The sequence below is a fragment of the Triticum aestivum genome, chromosome 2A, assembly GCF_018294505.1.
Source record: "Triticum aestivum cultivar Chinese Spring chromosome 2A, IWGSC CS RefSeq v2.1, whole genome shotgun sequence".
NCBI lineage: Eukaryota > Viridiplantae > Streptophyta > Magnoliopsida > Poales > Poaceae > Triticum > Triticum aestivum.
The window spans coordinates 26192757-26215395 of record NC_057797.1 but is presented as its reverse complement, the minus strand read 5'-3'; the positions used below and the strand labels follow the sequence as shown (position 1 = coordinate 26215395).

General features: G+C 39.9%; 1 protein-coding gene across 1 annotated transcript; it reads right to left on the bottom strand.

The window, feature by feature from the left end:
- Nucleotides 1-9716: 9716 nt before the first annotated feature.
- Nucleotides 9717-10822, bottom strand: LOC123191391 (senescence-specific cysteine protease SAG39-like). Its single transcript, XM_044604151.1, has 2 exons — nucleotides 10387-10822; nucleotides 9717-10303 (listed from the first exon to the last, which is right to left on the bottom strand). The coding sequence occupies exons 1-2, from the start codon at nucleotides 10820-10822 to the stop codon at nucleotides 9717-9719; spliced, it is 1023 nt and encodes a 340-aa protein (XP_044460086.1).
- Between the last annotated feature and the right edge of the window lie 11817 nt (nucleotides 10823-22639).

Here is a 22639-nt window from a genome sequence, read left to right as displayed (position 1 = left end):
ATGCTGGATAGCGGTCGATGAGTGCAGTAATAGTAGTAGATGCTGGCAGGAGTCGGTCTACTTGTCTCAGACGTGATGCCTATATACATGATCATACCTAGATATACTCATAACTATGCTCAATTCTGTCAATTGCTCAACAGTAATTTGTTCACCCACCGTAGAATACTTATGCTCTCGAGAGAAGCCACTAGTGAAACCTATGGCCCCCGGGTCTATCTTTATCATATCAATCTCCTCCTACTTAGTTATTTACTTTTCCTTTATTTTACTTTGCATCTTTATCATAAAAATACAAAAAATAGTATCTTATCATATCTATCAGATCTCACTCTCGTAAGTGGCCCTATAGGGATTGACAACCCCTATTTGCGTTAGTTGCGAGGATTTATTTGTTTTGTGCAGGTGCGAGGGACTCGCACGTAGCCTCCTACTGGATTGATACCTTGGTTCTCAAAAACCGAGGGAAATACTTACGCTACTTTTTTGCATCATCCCTTCCTCTTCGAGGAAAACTAATGCAGTGCTAAAAGCGGTAGCAAGAAGGATTTCTGGCGCCGTTGTCGGGGAGGTCTATGCAAAAGTCAACATACCAAGTACCCATCACATACCCTTATCTCCCGCATTACATTATTTGCCATTTGCCTCTCGTTTTCCGCTCCCCCACTTCACCCTTGCCGTTTTATTTGCCCTCTCTCTCTATCCTCCCTCTATTAGCCTCTTTTTGCACGCTTGCTTTTTGTTTGCTTGTGTGTTAGTTTGCTTGCTTGTCACGATGCCTCAAGATAATACTAAATTGTGTGACTTCACCAACACCAACAACAATGATTTTATTAGCACTCCGATTGCTCTTCTTACCGATGCTGAATCTTGTGAAATTAATGCTGCTTTGATGAATCTTGTTATGAAAGATCCGTTCTCCGGCCTTCCTAGTGAAGATGCCGCTACCATCTAAATAGCTTCGTTGATTTGTGTGACATGCAAAACAAGAAAGATGTGGATAATGATATTGTTAAATTGAAGCTATTTCCTTTTTCTCTTAGAGATCGTGCTAAAGCTTGGTTTTCATCTTTGCCTAAAAATAGTATTGATTCATGCAACAAGTGCAAAGATGCTTTTATCTCTAAGTATTTTCCTGCTGCTAAGATCATCTCTCTTACAAACGATATTATGAATTTTAAGCAACTTGATCATGAACATGTTGCACAAGCTTGGGAGAGAATGAAATTAATGATACGTAATTGCCCTACTCATGGTATAAATTTATGGATGAATATACACAATTTTTATGCCGGATTGAATTTTGCTTCTAGAAATCTTTTTGATTCGGCCATGGGAGGCACTTTTATGGAAAACACTTTAGGAGAAGCTACTAAACTCCTAGATAATATTATGGTTAATTATTCTCAATGGCATACTGAAAGATCTACTAATAAAAAGGTGCATGCGATAGAAGAAATTAATGTTTTGAGTGGAAAGATGGATGAACTTATGAAATTATTTGCTAATAAGAGTGTTTCTTCTGATCCTAATGATATGCCCTTGTCTACTTTGATTGAGAATAATAATGAATCTATGGATGTGAATTTTGTTGGTAGGAACAATTTTGGTAATACGCTTATAGAGGAAATTTCAACCCTAGGCCTTATCCTAGTAATCCCACTAATAATTATGGTAATTCCTACAAAATTCTTATGGAAATTATAATAAGATGCCCTCTGATTTTGAATCTAATATTAAAGAATTTATTACTTCGCAAAAGAATTTTAATGCTATGATTGAAGAAAAATTGCTTAAGATTGATGATTTGGCTAGGAACATTGATAGAATTTCTCTTGATGTTGATTCTTTGAAACTTAGATCTATTCCACCTAAGCATGATATCAATTAGTCTCTCAAAGCCATGGGAATTTCCATTTATGAGTGCAAAGAAAGAACTGCTAGGATGCGTGCTAAGAAAGATGCCTTTATAAAAGCGTGTTCTTCTAGTTCCTATGAAAATAATGATAAAGATCTAAAAGTTATTGATGTGTACCCTATTAAATCTTTGTTTTGCAATATGAATCTTGATAATGATGGGACTGAATATGATCCACCTTTACCTAGAATGTGTTCCAAGAATTCAAAATTTGTTGATCTTGATGCTAAATTTGATAAAAGTGGGATTGAAGGAATTAAAACCCTAGATGTTGCTAAACCCACTATTATGGATTTCAAGGAATTTAACTATGAAAATTGCTCTTTGATTGATTGTATTTCCTTGTTGCAATCTGTGCTAAATTCTCCTCTCGCTTATAGTCAAAATAAAGCGTTTACTAAACATATCGTTGATGCCTTGATGCAATCTTATGAAGAAAAACTTGAATTGGAAGTTTCTATCCCTAGAAAATTTTATGTTGAGTGGGAACCAACTATTAAAATTAAAATTGAAGATCATGAATGCTATGCTTTATGTGATCTGGGTGCTAGTGTTTCCACGATTCCAAAGACTTTGTGTGATTTGTTAGGTTTCCGTGATTTTGGTGATTGCTCTCTAAACTTGCACCTTGCGGATTCCACTATTAAGAAACCTATGGGAAGAATTAATGATGTTATTATTGTTGCAAATAGGAATTATGTGCCCGTAGATTTTATCGTTCTTGAGATAGATTGCAATCCTTCATGTCCTATTATTGTTGGTAGACCTTTCCTTAGAACGATTGGTGCAATTATTGATATGAAGGAAGAAAATATTAGATTCCAATTTCCATTAAGGAAAGGCATGGAACACTTTCCTAGAATGAAAATTAAATTACCTTATGAATCTATTATGAGAGCCACTTATGGATTGCCTACCAAAGATGGCAATACCTAGATCTATTCTTGCTTGTTATGCCTAGCTAGGGGCGTTAACCGATAGCGCTTGTTGGGAGGCAACCCAATTTTATGTTTATTCCTTGATTTTTGCTCCTGTTTATTAATAAATAAATTATCTATCCTCTGTTTTGGTTGTGTTTTTTGTGTTTAATTAGTGTTTGTGCTAAGTAGAACCGTTGGGAAGACTTGGGGAAAGTCTTGTTGAACTTGCTGTAAAAAACAGAAACTTTAGCGCTCACGAGAACTGCTGTCATTTTTATGTGGAAAGTTCTATTTAGTTAATTATTTTTTCAGATGATTAATAGATAAATTCCTCACGTCCAGCAATTTATTTTAGAATTTTTGGGGTTCCAGATCTTGCGCTAGATACAGATTACTACAGACTGTTCTGTTTTTGACAGATTCTGTTTTTCGTGTGTTGTTTGCTTATTTTGATGAATCCGTGGCTGGTAAATTAGTTTATAAACCATAGATAAGCTGGAATACAGTAGGTATAACACCCATATAAAGAAATAATGAGTTCATTACAGTACCTTGAAGTAATCTTTTATTCTCTTTCGCTAACGGAGCTCACGAGATTTTCTACTTGAAGTTTTGTGTTGTGAAGTTTTCAAGTTTTGGGTAAAGATTTGATGGATTATGGAACAAGGATTGGAAAGATCCTAAGGTTGGGGATGCCCATGGCACCCCCAAGATAATCTAAGGACACCTAAAAGTCAAAGCTTGCGGATGCCCCGGAAGGCACCCCCTCTTTCGTCTACTTCTATCGGTAACTTTACTTTGAGCTATAGTTTTATTTACCACATGATATGTGTTTTGCTTGGAGCATCTTGTATGATTTGAGTCTTTGCTTGTTAGTTCACCATAATCATCCTTGCTGTACACACCTTTTGAGAGAGCCATATATGATTTGGAATTTGTTAGAATACTCTATATGCTTCGCTTATATCTTTGAAGTTATATATTTTTGCTTTATTGCTTCACTTATATCTTTTAGATCACGGTGGTGGATTTGTTTTATAGAAACTAGTGATCTCTAATGCTTCACTTAGATTATTTTGAGAGTCTTAATAGCATGGTAATTTGCTTAAAATCCTAATATGCTTGGTATGCAAGATTAATAATAAAACTCTCTTATGAGTGTGTTGAATACTATGATAAGTTTGATACTTGATAATTGTTTTGAGATGTGGAGATGGTGATATTAAAGTCATGCTAGTTGAGTAGTTGTGAATTTGAGAAATACTTGTGTTGAAGCTTGCGATTCCCGTAGCATGCACGTATGGTGAACCGTTATGTGATGAAGTCGGAGCATTATTTATTTATTGATTTTCTTCCGTATGAGTGGCGGTCGGGGATGGGTGATGGTCTTTTCCTACCAATCTATTCCCCTAGGAGCATGCGCGTAATACTTTGCTTTGATAACTTGTAGATTTTTGCAATAAGTATATGAGTTCTTTATGACTAATGTTGAGTCCATAGATTATACGCACTCTCACCCTTCCACCTTTGCTAGCCTCTCTAATACCACGCACCTTTTCGCCGGTATCATACACCCACCATATACCTTCCTCAAAACAGCCACCATACCTACCTATTATGGCATTTCCATAGCCATTCCGAGATATATTGCCATGCAACTTTCCACCGTTCCGTTTATGACACACTCCATCATTGTCATATTGCTTAGCATGATCATGTAGTTGACATAGTATTTGTGGCAAAGCCACCGTTCATAATTCTTTCATACTTGTCACTCATGAGTCATTGCATCTCCCGGTACACCTCCGGAGGCATTCATATAGAGTCATATTTTGTTCCAAGTATCGAGTTGTAATTGTTGAGTTGTAAGAAAAATAAAAGTGTGGCGATCATCATTATTAGAGCATTGTCCCAGTGAGGAAAGGATGATGGAGACTATGATTCCCCCACAAGTCGGGATGAGACTACGGACGAAAAATAAATAAAAGAGGCCAAAGAAGCCCAAATAAAAAGAAAGAAAAGAGGCCATGAAAAAAAGAGAAAAGGCACAAATAAAAAAATGAGAGAAAAAGAGAGAAGGGACAATGTTACTATCCTTTTACCACACTTGTGCTTCAAAGTAGCACCATGATCTTCATAGTAGAGAGTCTCTCATGTTATCACTTTCATATACTAGTGGGAATCTTTCATTATAGAACTTGGCTTGTATATTCCAATGATGGGCTTCCTCAAATTTCCCTAGGTCTTCATGAGCAAGCAAGTTGGATGCACACGCACTTAGTTTCTTTTTGAGCTTTCATATACTTATAGCTCTAGTGCATCTGTTGCATGTCAATCCCTACTCACTCACATTGATATGTATTGATGGGCATCTCCATAGCCCGTTGATATGCCTAGTTGATGTGAGACTATCTTCTCCCTTTTTGTCTTCTCCACAACCACCACTCTAGTCACCTATAGTGCTATATCCATGGCTCACACTCGTGTATTGCTTGAAGATTGAAAAAGTTTTGAGAATGTCAAAAGTATGAAACAATTGCTAGGCTTGTCATCGGGGTTGTGCATGATTTAAATATTTTGTATGGTGAAGATAGAGCATAGCCAGACTATATGATTTGTAGGGATAACTTTCTTTAGCCATGTTATTTTCAGAAGACATAATTGCTTTGTTAGTATGCTTGAAGTATTATTATTTTCTATGTCAATATGAACTTTTGTCTTGAATCTTTTGGATCTGAATATTCATACCACAATTAAGAAGAATTACATTAAAATTATGCCAAGTAGCACTCCGCATCAAAAATTCTGTTTTTATCATTTACCTACTCGAGGACGAGCAGGAATTAAGCTTGAGGATGCTTGATACGTCTCCAACGTATCTATAATTTTTGATTGCTCCATGCTATATTATGTACTGTTTTGGACATTATTGGGCTTTATTACCCACTTTTATATTATTTTCGGGAATAACCTATTAACCGGAGGCCCAGCCCAGAATTGCTATTTTTTTGCCTGTTTTAGGGTTTCGAAGAAAAGGAATATCAAACGGAGTCCAAACGGAATGACACCTTCGGGAACGTGATTTTTCATCGAATAAACTCAGGAGACTTGGACCCTACGTCAAGGCAAGTAACAGGAGGCCACGAGGTAGGGGGGAGCGCCCTACCGTACCAGGCGCGCCCCCACCCTCGTGGGCCCCCTGTTGCTCCACCGACATACTTCTTCCTCCTATATATATATATATATATCCACGTACCCCCAAACGATCAGATACGGAGCCAAAGCCCTAATTCCACCGCCGTAACTTTCTGTATCCACGAGATCCCATCTTGGGGCCTATTCCGGAGCTCCGCCGTAGGGGGCATCGATCACGGAGGGCTTCTACATCAACACCATAGCCTCTCCGATGAAGTGTGAGTAGTTTACTTCAGACCTACGGGTCCATAGTTAGTAGCTAGATGTCTTCTTCTCTCTTTTTGGATCTCAATACAATGTTCTCCCCCTCTCTTGTGGAGATCTATTCGATGTAATCTTCTTTTTGCGGTGTGTTTGTTGAGACCGATGAATTGTGGGTTTATGATCGATTCTATCTATGAATAATATTTGAATCTTATCTGAATTCTTTTATGTATGATTGGTTATCTTTGCAAGTCTCTTCGAATTATCAATTTGGTTTGGCCTACTAGATTGATCTTTCTTGCAATGGGAGAAGTGCTTAGCTTTGGGTTCAATCTTGCGGTGTCCTTTCCCGGTGACAGTAAGGGCAGCAAGGCACGTATTGTATTGTTGCCATCGAGGATAACAAGATGGGGTTTTCTTCATATTGCATGAGTTTATCCCTCTACATCATGTCATCTTGCTTAAGGCGTTACTCTATTTTTTACTTAATACTCTAGATGCATGCTGGATAGCGGTCGATGAGTGGAGTAATAGTAGTAGATGCAGGCAGGAGTCGGTCTACTTGTCTCGGACGTGATGCCTATATACATGATCATACCTAGATATTCTCATAACTATACTCAATTCTGTCAATTGCTCAACAATAATTTGTTCACCCACCGTAGAATACTTATGTTCTCGAGAGAAGCCACTAGTGAAACCTATGGCCCCCGGGTCTATCATTATCATATCAGTCTCCTACTACTTAGTTATTTACTTTGCCTTTATTTTACTTTGCATCTTTATCATAAAAATACCAAAAATATTATCTTATCATATCTATCAGATCTCACTCTCGTAAGTGGCCCTATAGGGATTGACAACCCCTATTTGCATTAGTTGCGAGGATTTATTTGTTTTGTGCAGGTGCGAGGGACTCGCGCGTAGCCTCCTACTGGATTGATACCTTGGTTCTCAAAAACTGAGGGAAATACTTACGCTACTTTGCTGCATTATCCCTTCTTCTTCGGGGAAAACGAACGCAGTGCTAAAAGAGGTAGCGTCGCACCCCTTGTACCTATATATGTGCCTAGTGCACGATCAATGAGAATATCGATGCACACAATCCCTTCTACAGGAGAGACAAAAAATATTAGCAGCCATCAGTGAGCTTGATCGCACCTAGCCAATCGCCCTGAAGGCTGCTAGTTATTATATATCGCACGTCGTATATAAGAACGGACATGAGCGTTCATATATGAAACTCTAGAGGAATATGAACAAACAGGTTACGAAAAAAACACGTCTATTGGGCCGGCCCAGTTGCGACCGCAGTCAGCAATTCCGGGATTCAACATGCCATGTCGACAATCCCTGTTTGGAAACTCTCTCAAGGTTCAAAATATACCGGGACCGGATAGTTCGATGTGTTGATTTCCGGGAGTGAAAGTTCAGGGTCGATTTAGATTTCTTCTACAAGTTCAAGGTTTGTTTTCAACTTTTGCTTCTGTGAGTCGTACACGAGCACCTGAACGGGTTGGTCGTCATCTGGGAGATGCACGAGTCTATCAGACAGCAGGCACACGAACCCAATGCTCCAGTTAGGCCGGCACCTGGCGTACCAAGACCTCCGCTGCTCCGCCCCATCCTTGTCGCGCCACATGATACATTCTTGTCAACTCCTTCTGCGACCTTGAACCACAGGAGGCCAACTACATGGTGTCAAGATGGTGCACCAAGACCATTGCCCGATGGTGCCGGCCTTCTTCCTCGACAACAGCGCCTATGGACGGTCTACAACCTTGATGCCGGCGACCTTGCCGAGCTTGGAAATGGGCTCTGCAATTCTGGCAAAGCCTTTTCTCTCGGTTGTGATGTCTAGTGAGGCACAAAAGATCTTTTCTAGGCAGTTATAAATGTTGAAGCTGGCGATGAATTCATATGTGAGTCTAATAAATAAATGCATTTCTATCCACATGTGAGACCAGTAATGAGCTTTCGTTATATTTTCTATCCACATATGGGACCATACAAATAAATAAATAAAGATCTTTTTCTATGTGCTTATAATTGCAATTCAAAATGTTATACACTATTTATCTTGCAAAATACGCACTATGACCGCTTAAGATTATCAACCGAATGATGGATGAGCTTTCGCTATATTTTCTCTGTCTTTTTAATCACGAATCACATAACAGCCACAAGACAATGACATCTGTGGACAATCTCTTAAGCCCCGGGGCATTGTGCTAGTATCTGAATAATTCCGTGACCGATGGAAGAAGGGATAATCATGCCTTGGTGTCCACCACTTGGGGTGTTGGCGCTGGCGCATATGACCATAGGCATCATATGAGAGATTTTGTATTTTTTTGCTACAAATATAAATTTTATGAGGGGTTTTATATTGCACTTTTAACTTGCATGTTGTTCCATGATGCGCTGTGGATGAAATTTAGCGACAGAAGTAATGGTTGATAGCATGCCAATGGTCGCAATGCCACGGTCCACCAACCAGCCAATCACATCAATGTCTGTGGAGAGCGCATGTGAGATCAACATGCGGATGTGGCCCATGCATTGAGGAGGGGGGGGGGTGGAGAGCTGCATCTTGATGTTGATATATGAGGAGAAAAAAATGAGAAGTGTCGTACAAATGTTGCAAAGTGGATGAAGAAGGCAAATGTGGCAATGCATGAAGGAGGGAGTTCAGATACGAAAAGGTTGCATCCAAGTATTTATGGAGTTCAATTTAGATCCAGTTATCCAGGATTGTCTGTAGTGAAACTGTTTAATTCATCAATGATTGGCTGATTCAACGTACATGTGTTGATAGAGGAGTATTCTTCCTCTTTACTATAGAATAGAATCTCATCAGAAGTCGGGTACGAAGTTAAAGCTCCTTGTATAGGTCGCCTTTATAAGAATCGGGTTTATGGCGATAGCTGAATTGACTATAACTCATACTCCTGTTGATCTATGGTCGTGGAGAGTTAGGATTTTATCTTGTTGTGTAAGATGTAGAGAACACGCTCATACAGTAACTTGACATGAGATAATACACTAAAAAATATCACGGTTGAGAAATACATAGTGCACCAATGACAAAATTTCTTTTCCCCAACATATACTCCATTTATTCCCTTTTGTAAGATTTAGTAACACTCGGGCGTTGTCCAATGACACATTCCTATAAATACCAAATGACACTATATAAAAACCATATATACGAAAATAACCTTTTGAGTTTACTCTTAACATAGTCAAATGTTTTAGACATTTGAAAGCTTCATGGAATATATATCATAATTCTTAATCCAATTTTCTCATACAATATATCATACATAGTATTACTTTACAAAGTATAGCAATGTATGTACATAAGATACATCTTCATACACAATTTAAGGGCACATATGAACTATACATAGGATATGGGGACCTTAGTTGTTTGAGAACTGTGCATATGCATGATTAGGTCGCATTTGGCTATCTTCCTATTTTGTTGGGTAAGAAGGCTCCATGGCAAGACCACACATGCCCTTCTTGTCTGCAATGTCTTTCTCCATTCTCAAGTACCCATCTTCGCCCCAAGTTGTGCCCCATGAATTCTTCATCAACCAATAGCTCGTGCCATCACTAGTCTTTCCATATCCAATGGCTGCAATTCCATGGTCCAAGTCAGTGCCGCAGGACCCAGTCATCACCCCACCAGAGTAGAATTGGAACGTCATGTCTCCTCCGTCCACAGCTACAGACACTGGTTGGTTTGCCACCGCCTTCATAAGGGCACCCTCGTTATTGGCAGGCACATCCTCAAAGCCGGTGATGGTTGCGGCACTGTTGGATCCAGCCTTGCACTTGCCGTCAGCTGCAGTATATGGGTAGCTTGACTCCATAGTAAGGCCTCCATTCTTGATAATGAATTTGAAGGCATCATCCATGAGTCCTCCCTCGCAGCCTTGATCTTGACCATGAACATCACAGTCAACCAACTCCTGCTCCGACAGTGAGATCAACTTCCCGGTTTTCAGTTTTACAATGCCCTCTGTCGCGGCAACAGCAGAAAATGCCCAACAGCAGCCTAGAAATAATTTTGTTGTTATAGTGTTATCCAACAAAATATTAACACATATATGCCGTGCATCACAATGTTTTTTTACTTACCACACTGGCCTTGATCCTTGACAGGAGTGACGGCTCCCTTGGCCCTCCAGTCCATCGTTGCTGGAAGGGCATCCAAACTCAAATTCTCATACCTGAATCCAGAAGAAAGAACTCTCATGGAGTTTGCTTTGAATCCCTTGTTTGTGTTGGTTGTCTTGAACTCATCATTTGTGACATCAGCAAATTGGTTGACGCCAAGCCAGAACTTGTGATTTTGGGCATTGAATGTTTCAATGAACTCGACGTTGCCTTTGAAAACCTCGAACCGACGTGCCTTCTCAGTGGTGTCCTTGTACACACGGCCATACTGAGCCATCCAGTTCTCATGCTTCGCCACCATCAACAAGTCATCATTCAGCTCACGAGCTGCAATGACTGTACCACAGAGGCAGATGCAACCGAGGATGGCAAGAAGCAAAGCCTTGTGGATGGCCATCTTCGGTTAGGTACCGAACTGCAATGACAGTACTGCAGCGGCAGAGGCAACCTAGGATGGCAAGTGTCTGTACTTTGGTCTGGTTTGTTGGATGGCACTTGGTGGTATATATAGTGTCAAGTACGTATTAAAAATAGGAGACTGAGAGATACGGTGTTTGTACGAAGTTATTTTGTGGAAAAGGGCTTGTGCGTTGCCGTGGATTATGGTGGCCGGCTAGTGGTATAAAAATGACGCGCACATCTGATTGGCCGGCCACATTGTATAAAAATGATACGGCAGAACAAAGAAGTACGCTTGGTGTACATCTGATAGCGACTCCTGCTTGTTTATGTCGGGGTGTACATCTGACTGACAGTGATCCCTGCTTGAGAGATTTATTGAAAGAAAGAAGAACCGTGTCCATGAAAATAAATATTCAGAAGAGTACCGTGGACGTGACACCAGTTTGTACAAAAGAATCAAGTAACTGCTTTGATACGTACCGTGAACCCGCCCTGACAAAAAAAATCAAAACAAATACTTGAAAAATTCAAAAAATTCCAATTTTTGTGTGTAGAAGATAATTTGATGCGTGAGGTTCGCATCAATTTTCAAATCATTTGGACATCTGAGCAGCTGTCGGCAAAAAAAGACAAATTCAGGGTCTGTAAAAATCTTTACTGTTCACACACTGTTCCAACCCGATTTGTCTTTTTTTCTGAGAGTTCCTCAGATGTTCAAATGATTTAAAAATTGGAGCGAAACTCACGCATCAAATTATCTACCACACAATTTTTTTTGGAATTTGTCTAGTGTTTGTTTGTTTTTTTCTGACCAGATGCAAATGAGTCTGGGCACAGGAACGCTGCACTCGTATAAAACAACATAGAAATGGACTTTTATTCAACTAGGAACCGGTGAAATTTAAAGGCAATCCCATTTAGTTCGGTAGTGTTAGTTGCAACAATTTTTTAACCTGGAACACTTTATCTCTACACTGTAAGGTCTGCTGGTATCACCATAAAATAAGTAACCCATATAATCCACATTGTGCTCGGTTAATTAAGAGGACGGGGCATCGACCCGTTGGCTGAGCCCCGAGTTCGAGTCCCGACTCGAACGCGCGGTGCTCATGGAGTTTCTCCTATAAAAAAATGCTAACGAGGGTTATCCCTTGGTTGGTCTCATTTTTTTGCTCGGTTAAATAAGTGGTCATGCCAAACTTGATCCATACTGAAACGAAACAAAGCATGCACTTTAATTGAACTCATGTTACCACCGCAAAGTACAAGATAAAAGTTAAAAAAAATGAAACAGGTTGGACTTGATCGTCGCAGCAAAAAATAGGCGCTACTGCAGCTGCCCCGTATGTTCAGAACAACCAGCACAGCGGGATCGCTTCATGCCAGCAAGCCAGCCGCTTGTGTACGACAGGTGGCACACAAACTATGGTATCATCCCGGCCGTTATACGGTGCTTCTCAGGCACGAGGGAGTACGTTTATGTAACCCACATCAAGACTGTGAAAGGCAGCCCGAAATGATAAGGTCCCCGCTATTGGGTGTCTGAGGGGTGCATTTCTGGAATATTGATCGAAGGGCGCTAATTTACTACAGTATTCACGAAGAGAAGCGACGAAGAAAATGACTCCATAGGGAAACATGCTTACATTCGCACATATTAGATAATTAAAATGACTCCATAGGGAAGCATGCTTACATTGTGTCCATTAACATAAAGATCGCACCATCCAACGCTGATCCCCAAACTGGCCGCTGATTGATATCTCCAATCATGAGCTCCACAAGTGCATCCGGTTGTTCCCCAGCTTTGGAACTGTCGGTGTCACCGGATCCGGACACTTCAAGCTCGTACACTAGTGCCAATGCGGGATCCAAATGGATGGAATGTGTCCTCTCCCTGTGTAGTCGGAGCGCTTACCCTTCTGGTCCCATGAATCTCTTACAAGATGAGATTACTCCATATCTCTATCACAGGATGGGACAGCTGAGTGGATCGTGGGGTAAGAAGGAGGATGGTCAAGCGCTATGGGAAGAGATAAAGGCTTAACATAAAGCAGAGGCCCGTGAGTTGGTTGGAAGTAACCATGCATGTTTATTCACTGGATAGCTGCACAGATGCTCCACGTTTTCCTACTTTTCCCAACACCTCCCAATCCTACTTCTGTGATATATTGACCGTCAGGTTTCACAAACATGCGCTAAGAATAAATAACCTATAATATCTAGCAAGGAGGTGATCCACTGAATACTCCTCCATTCCACAATGTAGTGCTTCCTCTATCCACGTGCTTCAATTTTGACCGCAAATTTAACTACCACGACCGATTGCGGCGACAACAAAAATTATATTAGTGAATTCGTATTCGAAAGAAGTTTTCAATTATATAATTTTTTCTCCCACCGCAGTTGGTCTTGTTGGTTAAATTTATGGTCAAAGTTGGACCTCGGGAAGCGCGGGCGCACTATATTTTGGAATGGAGGGAGTATTTTATAGGCTTATTACTTCATTTCAACCAAGTTGAATTCTGTCATATTCAATAGCACGCTTCACTTCATTGCCCCTCTCCTCCTGCTTTATATATAAGAGAGAAGCCATAACTTGCAGTGATTATATTCACCAAACTACTGTAGCTGAGTCCGTGATGATTAGTTCAGCATGTGCCTTACCTCCTACAAAATACAGATCACGCCTCCTTCCTCATTGTTAGAGTACATAAACATAATGTATAACAATAGGACAGAAGTTCGTTCAAACTTTATCATGCACACAAGTTGATTGAAAAAGCATTGGCATTAAAATGAACCTTCCATGTGTGACCTCAATGTAGCATCGGAAAACAGTAGCCCGCTCAACATACTCATTTTATAAACCCTCAAAATGCAACTATCTATTGGGTCCTTCTCAAATACAGTTCTGATACTAAACTTGTCAAATTGTTATTAGAGATGGTCCTAAAGAGATGTGTTGGCTGCTTAAAACGAAGTTAATTTGTGTGGTCGCATTCATCGACGCTTCCTACTTTAAGCGCTTGCTAATTTTAGCGCAAAACCATATATACATCACATGTTTTCAATATACTATGTTTCCTTTCCTAACTTACCTGAATTACATTATTTGAAGTGGGACATATTAAAATCAATAAGGAAAATTCACATCAGTGTGTTTGGGCAGTACATTGACATTACTCAGTCAGTGTCTCCCTAAACTTCCTGAGCATGCATAGTAATTTCTTTCCTCGGTTTGCTGAAGTTTGAATTTTCCTGAAGCCGCAAATTTATGAACAATATGTAGTCTACTATTGCATATGTGCTATGAGAGCCTCTTACCGGCTATCCCCTCTGCTTGTCTTGGCTCTCATCTCGGTTTTACTACTATTTAGTCAAGCTTCATAAAATCCATCAGTTGAACATGAAGGAAGAGGAAACTTATTTTCATATACAAGTACCGGACGGATAATTTGACCTATGGTCAAGCAAACACTAAGGAGAATTTTTCTGTACGACGATGTTTAGTTCATCAGTGCACATGCGCAAAAAATATGTACAAATGTAATTAGGGGAGGATGTGTTTGCTTAGCTTAAGTGATAACCGTTAGAATTAATAATTCTTGGTCATGCAAGTCAATCCATGATGAAACCAACCACGTAGAAGTCTCAGTTTATATCATTTGGTTAGGTAGTATTATAATAAAAGAGAGATCTCTAACACTTCAACGTAGACAAAATTCTAAAGGAGAAGTGATATGCATAACATTCTTATTGTATCTGCACTGAGTTTGTTTCCTTTTTTGGACTAAATGTTCAACCTGTGAATACCAGGATCCTACTTTACATAATACCCAAACGGGGAATGAACAGCCTATCCGAGCCGTTTTTGCTCAAATCCTTCTTTACATATTGATTCATCCTTCATTATCTAGTCATCAACCTGTGCCTACCACACGTGCTATTTTTTTCTTTTCATTTTTTCCTCGAATAATGTTTCAAACTTTTGCTGATGTTCGATTATTTTTGAAGCACCTTACATAAACTTTAGCAATAAATTTCTAGTTGGAGACCTTTGGTCCAGAAAAAGGAGTCCCTAATTTCTAATTACGATACATTGTTATTTTCTCTTTGTTTTTCCGTTTCATTTTGGAATTGCTCCTTCCACACCTGTAATAGCATAACTCACATTAGATTTTTGTCAGTGTATTTTTGTATATTTTACTCCCTCCGTTCACAAATATAAGATGTTTTGTATATTTCAATGTGGGACTACATAAGAACTAAAATCAGTGAACAAACACACTAAAACATGTCTATATGCATCAAATTCAACTTTTTTAGAACATTTTATAATTGTGAATGGATGGACTAGAAGTTTTTCCTAGACAAAGGGTGGATTTTTATTCACTCTAAATTGAGTATCATGGAGACACAAAAACAATGAGCACCAACATACACACAGAAAAATGACACCGGCAACTAACAAAGTCAAACAAGACCGAAGTTATGCCCTGGTGGAGTAAAAAGAAACAAATATCTGAAGTGATAAAAAAATGATAAAAAACTACACTGGCAACAATATCCTCACCGAACATCTCTTAACATCACTAGCACAACAAAAAAGATTCTTCAACAACACCTCGAGAAAGGGAACGACGCTGAAGCGTCGCCATGCTGGATCCAACAATCGAAGGCCAAATCATGAGTTTTCACCCTCAAGAACATGTCCAAACAAATCTGAACAATTCCTTTAACAAGGAAATGACACAAGAAACATCGCCAGTGCCAAATATAACTAATAAAGCCAGACTTCGAGTTTTCACCTAGAGCTCGAGACTATGCTTGAGAAGCACCACCAAATCCAAGTTATCATTTGATGTCTCCACCACTTTCCGTGATCTAACAGCTACATGCATAACACGGTATTGATGTGCGATGCCCCACAAGTGAAGATCGTCCTCCCAGAAGCAGGCAGTCGAGCTACGAGCCTACGTCGAAGGCCGGCCGCCACTAAGAGCTCCGAACTGTGAAGGTCGCCATTGCACATTGCAAATGAGATTTAAGGAGGAAGTATAAGACGCCATCAAATCCCAAGTCGTGATGCTACAGTAGTCTCTCACCATCCTCGCCCAAGTGATCACCGCCATTCTCACCAATGGACTCCACGGTCTCAACATCGATGGTGGACGCCTCCTTTATGTTGATGCACCTTCTTTTGTTTCCCTCCGAGCCTCCAGCTGTCCACACCATCCTAATCAGTTATGATCTCCCCCGTGCCCTCTGGCCCCTCCCGTGTTAACACCTACACACATCATCGACAACTGATGGCGCACGCACAATGTGATCAAGCGCACATATAGCACACCCACGCAGAAAACAGCAAGCCCACGCACGTCGGACAACACAACACACTCACCCATGGCACATGCACTGGTTCACGCACAACACAACCACACACTTCACATGTCACTCTGAATATTGATTATCACAGACCGCCACTGCAGTGCCTCCCACCCCCTCTCTTGCTCGTTATGCTCCGCATCCTCTTAATGCGACATTTTGAGTTAATAAAGCACTTACTTTATTTGCACTCTTCTTCACAGCACTGCCCCTCCCATTCTGCTTTACAAATATAACACTTACTTCCTTTATTGACATAAAGTGAATGATTCAGTTGTGAAAGAATTTTTCTGAAGAAACCCGAGTAGGTGCACATTTCAAATTGCATGCAATTTTAGGTTCATAATCGTCATGCTTTGTACATAATTTTTTGTGCGGCTTCAAGCTTGTGTCATGTAATTTGGTCCTCTTAATTCGAAATAAAATGTTCTCCACTTACCTAATTAGATATATAAATGCTTTCATACACTATGCATCACCAACGAAAATTTTATGTTAACTTTGAAGGGTGCATAGTAAGTGGTTAAGTAAATGACTCTCAGTTTAAACTACCATCCATAGATTATACTTTCAGTTTTCTTCTTTAATTCATATATATCCTTACAACTGAGTTCAGCTCCGTTGTATCCTTGTGCACTCTTCTTCACATCGATGCCCCTCTAATTCTACTTTATAAGTATAACACTTACTCGTGACCACGCGCACCAAAGCACTCTACCGAGACTCGATCAACTTGACCACGATTCTTACGAACTACATAGTAGTTATCGTACATATTTTCTCATTAGATGCGGGATGGACTAGGGTGTAATCTAGGCCATACCTTATCGATCTAACTATCCATATCTTTGTTTCACAACAAATCGAGGGCACAATGCTAGCTCAATAGTAAAAAAAATGAACACTTCCAAAAAGATATCGGATAATGAAATAAGCAAGCAACAATTTAGGTATTTTAATTAGCAATCCACATTTTATAATGATATTAATCACGATAAACTAATAGTTATGTTTTTTGAGCAGGCAAATGAATTAAATATGAAAATAGGTAAGCAAAGGCTATTGATATAAAGAGCAAGCAATTATTAGCGGTCTGATATGATGTGCCTGATTTCTAATGGATTCCACTAGAATTAAAAATCTCATACTTGTCAAGGATCCAAATTTGTGTCGAAGAAAAAAATCCTACTAAAAAACAGAACTTTCCTTCGACAGGGCAGAGCTAGATGAAAATACACCAGTGTTCTTTTGGTCAATTTTTAGGAAGATAGTTCCAACAAAACCAAAAACCTATATGTATGTAGAAAAAATGTGGCAATTGCCATTTATTTTAATGGTATTTATTTCTACGTAAATCATTTTTTATTACAAAGTGGTCAAGTTGAATTAAAGATTCTTTATCTACCAGAATTACGAGCAATTTTAAGTTCAGAATTGCAACACACGCTGCACACATTTTTTATGCAACTTCAAGCTTGTGTTGTGTAATCTGGTCTACTTTATTAGATAGAGAAAGTTCTCTGTTTTATCTGATTAGACATATAAAAATGTATGAAATCATATACATAAATAATGAACATCTAGCTATATCTTGAATTTCAAGAGTACACATGATGGCATATAACCACCAACACTTCAACCTGTCAATTCCATATAGGATGCTCTAGAACTCACATACAAAAGAAACCCACGATTAAAAAATAAAACAAAAAATAATTAAAGTGACTTCCTGTTAAACCAAAAAAATTGAAACATGTGCTAATTCTATATATGGTTGCAATAATAGTGGTCGGAATTCAGGACCTAAGTAGTGGAGATAACATATAAACAAACAGTGAACAGAGCAACTAGCGATGGGATAGTATCTAGGTGTGCTTATTGCAGGCTTGCAGCAGTATCCCTTCCACCATCCAACCAGCGTCACAACAATCCGGGCACAAAGCTGGAGAGAGGAGCTGCGCTTTGGCATGGATGAGCAGGAGATGGGTGAGAAGATTGGGAAGCATTTATGGGATACAACTGGCCAGATAGAAGTCATGTGAGTAATACCGCTGGCTGGCTTCCGAGTAGAGGGCGCAACTTTTGGCTGTTTTGTATGGTAATTACTTCATGGGATCATTTGGTCTTACTCATGTCATGGACCAGGGTGTTGCTCGTGCAATTCTAGAGGTTGATTACATAGGAAATTTCTTTTGATTGCCGATGTCAATGCATCCCCATGTCTTCTGCCAGCATCAACAATATGGGAATTGTTTTCACACATTTCCTAACACCTCCCTATCCTACTTCCCTGACTTACATGACAACCGATTTCTAAAACATGAGCAATTTGTTGGCCTTCTCGAGCTAGATACAAATATTGAATATTGACAACTTTCTTCTTCTATTTCTATAAATCCTTACAACTGAGTTCCATTATGTGGTATCGTGGAGCACTCTTATTTTCGGGAATAACCTATTAACCGGAGGCCCAACCCAGAATTGCTATTTTTTTGCCTGTTTTAGGGTTTCGAAGAAAAGGAATATCAAACGGAGTCCAAACGGAATGACACCTTCGGGAACGTGATTTTTTCATCGAATAAACTCAGGAGACTTGGACCCTATGTCAAGGCAAGTAACAGGAGGCCACGAGGTAGGGGGGAGCGCCCTACCCTACCAGGCGCGCCCCCACCCTCGTGGGCCCCCTGTTGCTCCACCGACATACTTCTTCCTCATATATATATATATATATATATATATATATATATATATATATATATATATATATATATATATATATATATATATATATATCCACGTACCCCCAAACGATCAGATACGGAGCCAAAACCCTAATTCCACCGCCGTAACTTTCTGTATCCACGAGATCCCATCTTGGGGCCTATTCCGGAGCTCCGCCGTAGGGGGCATCGATCACGGAGGGCTTCTACATCAACACCATAGCCTCTCCGATGAAGTGTGAGTAGTTTACTTCAGACCTACGGGTCCATAGTTAGTAGCTAGATGTCTTCTTCTCTCTTTTTGGATCTCAATACAATGTTCTCCCCCTCTCTTGTGGAGATCTATTCGATGTAATCTTCTTTTTGCGGTGTGTTTGTTGAGACCGATGAATTGTGGGTTTATGATCGATTCTATCTATGAATAATATTTGAATCTTATCTGAATTCTTTTATGTATGATTGGTTATCTTTGCAAGTCTCTTCGAATTATCAATTTGGTTTGGCCTACTAGATTGATCTTTCTTGCAATGGGAGAAGTGCTTAGCTTTGGGTTCAATCTTGCGGTGTCCTTTCCCGGTGACAGTAAGGGCAGCAAGGCACGTATTGTATTGTTGCCATCGAGGATAACAAGATGGGGTTTTCTTCATATTGCATGAGTTTATCCCTCTACATCATGTCATCTTGCTTAAGGCGTTACTCTATTTTTTACTTAATACTCTAGATGCATGCTGGATAGCGGTCGATGAGTGGAGTAATAGTAGTAGATGCAGGCAGGAGTCGGTCTACTTGTCTCGGACGTGATGCCTATATACATGATCATACCTAGATATTCTCATAACTATACTCAATTCTGTCAATTGCTCAACAATAATTTGTTCACCCACCGTAGAATACTTATGTTCTCGAGAGAAGCCACTAGTGAAACCTATGGCCCCCGGGTCTATCATTATCATATCAGTCTCCTACTACTTAGTTATTTACTTTGCCTTTATTTTACTTTGCATCTTTATCATAAAAATACCAAAAATATTATCTTATCATATCTATCAGATCTCACTCTCGTAAGTGGCCCTATAGGGATTGACAACCCCTATTTGCATTAGTTGCGAGGATTTATTTGTTTTGTGCAGGTGCGAGGGACTCGCGCGTAGCCTCCTACTGGATTGATACCTTGGTTCTCAAAAACTGAGGGAAATACTTACGCTACTTTGCTGCATTATCCCTTCTTCTTCGGGGAAAACGAACGCAGTGCTAAAAGAGGTAGCGTCGCACCCCTTGTACCTATATATGTGCCTAGTGCACGATCAATGAGAATATCGATGCACACAATCCCTTCTACAGGAGAGACAAAAAATATTAGCAGCCATCAGTGAGCTTGATCGCACCTAGCCAATCGCCCTGAAGGCTGCTAGTTATTATATATCGCACGTCGTATATAAGAACGGACATGAGCGTTCATATATGAAACTCTAGAGGAATATGAACAAACAGGTTACGAAAAAAACACGTCTATTGGGCCGGCCCAGTTGCGACCGCAGTCAGCAATTCCGGGATTCAACATGCCATGTCGACAATCCCTGTTTGGAAACTCTCTCAAGGTTCAAAATATACCGGGACCGGATAGTTCGATGTGTTGATTTCCGGGAGTGAAAGTTCAGGGTCGATTTAGATTTCTTCTACAAGTTCAAGGTTTGTTTTCAACTTTTGCTTCTGTGAGTCGTACACGAGCACCTGAACGGGTTGGTCGTCATCTGGGAGATGCACGAGTCTATCAGACAGCAGGCACACGAACCCAATGCTCCAGTTAGGCCGGCACCTGGCGTACCAAGACCTCCGCTGCTCCGCCCCATCCTTGTCGCGCCACATGATACATTCTTGTCAACTCCTTCTGCGACCTTGAACCACAGGAGGCCAACTACATGGTGTCAAGATGGTGCACCAAGACCATTGCCCGATGGTGCCGGCCTTCTTCCTCGACAACAGCGCCTATGGACGGTCTACAACCTTGATGCCGGCGACCTTGCCGAGCTTGGAAATGGGCTCTGCAATTCTGGCAAAGCCTTTTCTCTCGGTTGTGATGTCTAGTGAGGCACAAAAGATCTTTTCTAGGCAGTTATAAATGTTGAAGCTGGCGATGAATTCATATGTGAGTCTAATAAATAAATGCATTTCTATCCACATGTGAGACCAGTAATGAGCTTTCGTTATATTTTCTATCCACATATGGGACCATACAAATAAATAAATAAAGATCTTTTTCTATGTGCTTATAATTGCAATTCAAAATGTTATACACTATTTATCTTGCAAAATACGCACTATGACCGCTTAAGATTATCAACCGAATGATGGATGAGCTTTCGCTATATTTTCTCTGTCTTTTTAATCACGAATCACATAACAGCCACAAGACAATGACATCTGTGGACAATCTCTTAAGCCCCGGGGCATTGTGCTAGTATCTGAATAATTCCGTGACCGATGGAAGAAGGGATAATCATGCCTTGGTGTCCACCACTTGGGGTGTTGGCGCTGGCGCATATGACCATAGGCATCATATGAGAGATTTTGTATTTTTTTGCTACAAATATAAATTTTATGAGGGGTTTTATATTGCACTTTTAACTTGCATGTTGTTCCATGATGCGCTGTGGATGAAATTTAGCGACAGAAGTAATGGTTGATAGCATGCCAATGGTCGCAATGCCACGGTCCACCAACCAGCCAATCACATCAATGTCTGTGGAGAGCGCATGTGAGATCAACATGCGGATGTGGCCCATGCATTGAGGAGGGGGGGGGGGTGGAGAGCTGCATCTTGATGTTGATATATGAGGAGAAAAAAATGAGAAGTGTCGTACAAATGTTGCAAAGTGGATGAAGAAGGCAAATGTGGCAATGCATGAAGGAGGGAGTTCAGATACGAAAAGGTTGCATCCAAGTATTTATGGAGTTCAATTTAGATCCAGTTATCCAGGATTGTCTGTAGTGAAACTGTTTAATTCATCAATGATTGGCTGATTCAACGTACATGTGTTGATAGAGGAGTATTCTTCCTCTTTACTATAGAATAGAATCTCATCAGAAGTCGGGTACGAAGTTAAAGCTCCTTGTATAGGTCGCCTTTATAAGAATCGGGTTTATGGCGATAGCTGAATTGACTATAACTCATACTCCTGTTGATCTATGGTCGTGGAGAGTTAGGATTTTATCTTGTTGTGTAAGATGTAGAGAACACGCTCATACAGTAACTTGACATGAGATAATACACTAAAAAATATCACGGTTGAGAAATACATAGTGCACCAATGACAAAATTTCTTTTCCCCAACATATACTCCATTTATTCCCTTTTGTAAGATTTAGTAACACTCGGGCGTTGTCCAATGACACATTCCTATAAATACCAAATGACACTATATAAAAACCATATATACGAAAATAACCTTTTGAGTTTACTCTTAACATAGTCAAATGTTTTAGACATTTGAAAGCTTCATGGAATATATATCATAATTCTTAATCCAATTTTCTCATACAATATATCATACATAGTATTACTTTACAAAGTATAGCAATGTATGTACATAAGATACATCTTCGTACACAATTTACGGGCACATATGAACTATACATAGGATATGGGGACCTTAGTTGTTTGAGAACTGTGCATATGCATGATTAGGTCGCATTTGGCTATCTTC

Bases quoted from the DNA above. Each gene is read 5' to 3' on its own strand.
- LOC123191391 (XM_044604151.1), bottom strand. From the start codon at position 10,822: ATGGCCATCCACAAGGCTTTGCTTCTTGCCATCCTCGGTTGCATCTGC. The intron at 10,304-10,386 runs GTAAGTAAAAAA...AATTATTTCTAG, and splicing joins CAAGGATCAAGGCCAGTGTG to GCTGCTGTTGGGCATTTTCT.